We start from the raw sequence: 6,000 nt of genomic DNA on the forward strand, positions 1-6,000 counted from the left end.
TGGGACCTTGAGAAAATAAGTTCATCTCTCTGATCTTAAATTTCCATATGTACAAAGTAGTATCAAATGGGATTAATAAAATTTATCACACTGGCGGTGCCTGTGGCTCAGTTGGTAAGGCGCTGGCCCCATATACCGAGGGTGGCGGGTTCAAACCCGGCCCCAGCTGAACTGCAACCAAAAAGTAGCCGGGCGTTGTGGCGGGCGCCTGTAGTCCCAGCTACTCGGGAGGCTGAGGCAAGAGAATCGCTTAAGCCCAGGAGTTGGAGGTTGCTGTGAGCTGTGTGATGCCATGGCACTCTACCGAGGGCCATAAAGTGAGACTCTGTCTCTACAAAAAAAAAAAAAAAAATTATCACACTGATAGATTGGGGAGGCTAAAAATACATTGTCATACACAAACACCTGATGGGAAGTAAATAGTAAATAAGTACCATTTTTCTTCCCTTTCCAGTTATTTGCTTTGATGGGCAGAAAACAATGGTTCTGTCCCATTGGTAGGTTAAAGGCCACCTCTATGACTTGTGTATCTTTGCTCAACAGATTCTTTCTTTGTGACTCTTAAGTATGAAGCTTCGAGTGGGTTTTTGCCCAAATAATCAAAAGTTTTGAAATCATGAGCTTCTCATTACTAATTTCATGTCATTGCCCCCCTCTACTACCCTGTCTAGGGCCACACACATGTACACCTGCAAACCTAAGCCCTGGAATTGGTGTGGATAAGGGAGGGTGGATGTGGCCCCTGACCTCTCTGTAGAATGAATGAGGAGTTTCCTGAGAACCACAGGAGGTGGGGGGACAAGAAGGGGACAAGAAAGCTTGAGCCCTGCAGTTTGCCACTCCCTTCTCCTGCTCCCCTAGGTCTATCCCCCCATCAACGTGCTCCCTTCCCTGTCGAGGCTGATGAAGTCCGCCATTGGGGAGGGCATGACAAGAAAGGACCATGGCGATGTCTCCAACCAGCTGGTAAGGAGGAGAGGGCCTAGGGGCAGGTGGGTCTTCTAGCTTCACAGCTGAAGGTTTGAGCCCCATCTGGACGACGAGCTTTTCTTCTGGCAAAAGGAATCCCCAAGCACAATCAGGTTGGGGGCTATAGGGCTCCAGTGGTAAGCCCGCAGCAGCCGCCTGCCGCCTCTTCCGTTCCTCCAGTACGCCTGCTATGCCATCGGCAAGGACGTGCAGGCCATGAAGGCAGTGGTGGGAGAGGAGGCGCTCACCTCTGAGGACCTGCTTTACCTGGAATTCCTGCAGAAGTTCGAGAAGAACTTCATCAACCAGGGTAAGGCGCCTCGCTGGCTTTAAGGTCCTAACCTCCTCACCCTCCTCCCGCCCCACACACATTTCTAAGCCCCCTGCTCTGTCCCTAGCCCCCTATGAGAACCGCTCGGTGTTCGAGTCGCTGGACCTGGGCTGGAAGCTGCTGCGCATCTTCCCCAAGGAGATGCTGAAGCGCATTCCGCAGAGCGTGATCGACGAGTTTTACTCCCGCGAGGGGGCGCCACAGGACTCCGTGCCTGACACCGCGCTCTAGCCTCGCGCGCACCCGGCGTCGCCCTGGGTACCCTGCCCCCCTACCCTGCCCCCGCACGCGAGTGTTCCCCTAGCTCCTCCCGGTCTGCTGTCGCACTGAACCCCACCCCCAGCCCTCCACAGCCTGTGGGGCGTTCCCGCGCTCCATCCCTTACGCTCAACTTCCAGCACTGAGAAAGAGAAGATTGTTAAGCCCTCCTCCTATGCCTTACTCTCCCAGGAGCATCTGTAGTTTTAGTTTAAAGGCCCACAAAAGAAGAAGTAGCCAAGATGAATTTATCTTAAGTGAAAACAGGATTGGCAAAAAATCGTAATTGTTGAAGCTGGGGCTGGCGGGCACATGGAGTTCATTTAACTATTCTCTCTACCAAAAAAAGAAAAAAAAGCTACATTAATTTTTTTTTTTCAGTTGTCATTGCTGTTTTAGCCGGCCAGGGCTGGGTTCAAACCTGCCACTCTGGGCATGTGGGGCCAGTGTCCTACGCACTGAGCCACAGGCACCACTCTACATTAATGTCTTAACAGCTGACAATAGAGTTCCTCACTGGGAGAAATTTATCTTCGTGTCTGGACTGTATACAGCTCTGCCTGAGCAGTGCTAGGGAGGACTTTAGTTTGCTCCTGGCAGAAAGGGAGGAGAGTTACTAGGGAGATTCCCTGAGGAACACGGGTGTGTGGTGCAGAAGGATGAAGAAAGGCCCCAGTTAAGAAATGAGTGGAAAGTAGGGCGGCCCCTGTGGCACAGTGAGTAGGGCGCCGGCCCCATATACCGACGGTGGTGGGTTCGAACTCTGCCCCGTCCAAACTGCAACAAAAAAATTAGCAGGGCATTGTGGCGGGCGCCTGTAGTCCCACCTGCTCCGGAGGCTGAGGCAGGAGAATCGCTTAAGCCCAGGAGTTTGAGGTTGCTATGAGCCGTGACGTCCGGGGGACTCTACTGAGGGCGACGTAATGAAACTCAGTCTCAAAAAAAGAGAAAGAACTGAGTGGAAAACATCCTAAAAATTAGGGTGCCTGATATCTCATTGACAGCCACCAACTCATCTGTAATATCACACCTTCTGTCTCCAGTGAAGTCGTGAGCTCTTCATGGCAAGAGGAGGCAGGAAGGGTTGGGAGGATGGAACTTTAGGTAAGAGCTTAGTTTCATTTCTAGGTCAATGTGTTGCAGAACCAGGTCAGAATTCCTAGATCAAGAGCTAGTACCAAATGAGGCCCCAAGAATAAAATTCCCACCCCCAAGATAATTTACAACCATCTTGGAGAAAGCTTTGGGTACCCACAGAGCATAGAGTTGTTTTATTTAATCATCACCACCATTTTTGAGATGTAATTCAGATACCATATAATTTACCTGTTCATAATATACAGTTATAATTGTATAATTTGACAATTTTTAGTATATTCACAGAGTTGTACATCTACAACCACAATTTTAGGATATTTTCATTACCTTACAAAGAAATTCTGGGCGGCCCTTTGGCCCAGTGAGTAGGGCGCTGGCCCCATATACAGAGGGTGGAGGGTTCAAACCCAGCCGGGCCAAATTGCAATAAAAAAATAGTCAGGAATTGTGGCCAGCACCTGTAGTCCCAGCTACTCCGGAGGCAGAAGCAAGAGAATCTCCTAAGCCCAAGAGCTGGAGGTTGCTGTGAGCTATGACGCCATGGCATCTACCAAGGGTGACAAAGTAAGACTCTGACTTTAAAACAAAAAAAATAAAGAAATTCTGCATACCTAGCTATCACCTCTCAACACACTTCTCCTCATTCATTCCCTCCCCAAGCCTAGATAACTACTAATTTAATTTCTATCTTTAAGGGATTTGCCTATTTTAGATATTTGATATAAATGGAATTATACAATATGTGGTCTTTTGTGACTGGCTTCTTTCACTTAGCAAAACGTTTTTGAGGTTCATCTGTGTGGTAGCATGTATCAGTACTTCATTTCTTTTTATTACAAATAATGTTCTACAGTATGGATATACCATTTTTGTTTATTCATCAGTTTATGGAGATGTGAGTTATTTTCACTTTTTGGCTTTCACGAATAATGCTGCTATGAACATTCAGGTGCAAGTTTTTATGTGGACATATATTTTCATTTCTCGAGTATGTTCCCAGGAGTGAAATTGCTGGGGATCAGATGGTAACTGTTTAACATTTTCAAAAACTGCCAGACTGCTTTCTAAAGTGGCTGCACCATTTTACACCCACCCCACCCCCACACAATGCAGTTTATGAGGGTTCTAATTTCTCCACATCCTCGGCAACCTTTGTTAGTATCTGTCTTTTTTTAAATCATTTTGATTATAGCCATATTGGTGGATATGAAGAGATATCTCATTGTGGTTTTGATTTTCATTTTCCTAATGATTTAATGATGTTAATCGTATTTTCCTGGGTTTATTAAGCATTTATATATCTTCTTTGAAGAAATATCTATTCAAATCCTTTTTTAAAATTGGGTTGTCACTATATTATTGAGTTGTTAAATTCCCATGATGTCCTATATATTTTTTCCTTTGTTTCTTTTTCTTTTCTTTCTTTCTTTTTTTTGAGACAAGAGTCTCACTCTATTGCCCTGGAGTTGAGTGCCATGGCAACATCATAACTCATAGCAACTTCAAACTCTTGGGCTCAAGCGATCCTCATGACTCAACTTCCCAAGTAGCTGTGACTACAGGCATCTGCCACAACCCCTTGCTAATTTTTCTATTTTTAGTAGAGATGGGGTCTTGCACTTGCTTAGGCTGGCCTTGAACTGCTGACCTCTAGGGAATCCTCCCGCCTCAACCTCCTAGAGTTGCTTGGCATGAGTATGCTTGGCCTCCTTTGTTTCTTTTGGTATCACATCTCAGAACCCATTGTTTAATGAAAGGTCATAATGATTCATACTTATGTTCTTTTTTTGTTGTTCTTTTTTTTTTAATATTACTGTTTATAATTTTTTTTTCTCATTTCTTTTTTTTTTTGTAGAGACAGAGTCTCACTGTACCGCCCTTGGGTAGAGTGCCATGACGTCACACAACTCACAGCAACCTCTAACTCTTGGGCTTACGCGATTCTCTTGCCTCAGCCTCCTGAGCAGCTGGGACTACAGGCACCCGCCACAACACCCGGCTATTGTTTTTGTTGTTGTTGTTGCAGTTTGGCCGGGGCTGGGTTCGAACCACCCTTGGAATATGGGGCCGGTGCCCTACTCACTGAGCCACAGGCACCACCCCTCATTTCTTAATAGTTTTGAAATGTACCATTGCATTATGAACATTAGGCGAGGTCCGCCCAAATACCCTCCCTCCTCCCAGTTCTCGCCCTCCTCTCTCTCTCCTCTTCCCTTCCACTTTCTGGACTATAGTTATGATTTGCCATTTGTATGAGTGTGTAGGTGGTTGTATATTGATTTCATAGTAGTATTGAGTACATTGGATACTTTTTTTTCCATTCTTGAGATACTTTACTAAGAAGAATATGTTCCAGCTCCATCCAGGTAAACATAAAAGATATGAAGTCTTCATCTTTTTTATGGCTGCATAGTATTCCATGGTGTACATATACCACAATTTGTTAATCCATTCATGGGTCAATGGGCACTTGGGCTGTTTCCATGTCTTGGCTATTATGAATTGGGCTGCAATAAACATTCTGGTGCAAGTGTCTTTGTTGTAAAATGATTCTTGATTATCTGGGTATATATCTAGTAGAGGAATTGCAGGATCAAATGGTAGGTCTACTTTTAGTTCCTTGAGTGTTCTCAAAATTTCTTTCCAAAAAGGTCATATTAGCTTACATTCCCACCAGCAGTGTAAAAGTGTTCCCTTCTCTCCACATCCACCCCATCATCTGTAGTTTTGGGATTTTGTGATGTGGGCTAATCTGGAGTCAGATGATATCTCAAAGTGGTTTTGATTTGCATTTTTCTGATGATTAAGAATGATGAGCATTTTTTTCATGTGTTTGTAGGCCATGCGCTTGTCTTCAGAGAAGTTTCTGTTAAAGTCTCTTGCCCACATAGAAATGGGGTTATTTAATCTTTTCTTATTGATCAGTTTGAGTTCTCTGTAGATTCTAGTTATCAGACCTTTGTTGGAAGCATAACCTGCAAAAATCTTCTCCCATTCTGAAGGTTGTCTGTTTGCTTTACTTACTGTGCTCTTGGCTGTGCAAAAACATTTTAGTTTGATCAGATCCCAGTAATGTATTTTTGGTGTTGCTTCAATTGCATGGGGCAACCACTCCCCTGCTGTGGGTCCCGTCAGAGCTGGGAGTCCTGTAACCCCGTCCCACGAGACACAGCCTGAACCGAGGGTCAACACTACCATTGGCCAGGCAGAGTCCTAACCAAAGAACTGCTCCTCCTCCCACTGAGTGTCCCTTTCTTCCCACACCCTCTTTCTTCCCTGTTAGCCACAGATTCCATCCTGATGGTTGGCAGTCCACACTATGCCCAGGTCTCTCAGGACAAGAC

General features: G+C 45.4%; 1 protein-coding gene across 2 annotated transcripts in view; it reads left to right on the top strand.

The window, feature by feature from the left end:
* ATP6V1B1 (ATPase H+ transporting V1 subunit B1) overlaps positions 1 to 5,175 on the top strand; it is a 28,076-nt gene extending 22,901 nt beyond the window's left edge. Inside the window, exons 12-15 of one of the 2 annotated variants that reach the window (XM_053587305.1) lie at positions 862 to 966; positions 1,150 to 1,279; positions 1,368 to 1,558; positions 4,512 to 5,175. In XM_053587305.1, coding sequence (XP_053443280.1) covers positions 862 to 966; positions 1,150 to 1,279; positions 1,368 to 1,531 — 399 coding nt within the window. In that variant the 3' untranslated portion in view covers positions 1,532 to 1,558; positions 4,512 to 5,175. The other variant, XM_053587304.1, reaches the window with a different exon arrangement.
* The last annotated feature ends 825 nt before the right edge of the window (positions 5,176 to 6,000 follow it).

The sequence above is a fragment of the Nycticebus coucang genome, chromosome 4, assembly GCF_027406575.1.
Source record: "Nycticebus coucang isolate mNycCou1 chromosome 4, mNycCou1.pri, whole genome shotgun sequence".
NCBI classification, from domain to species: domain Eukaryota; kingdom Metazoa; phylum Chordata; class Mammalia; order Primates; family Lorisidae; genus Nycticebus; species Nycticebus coucang.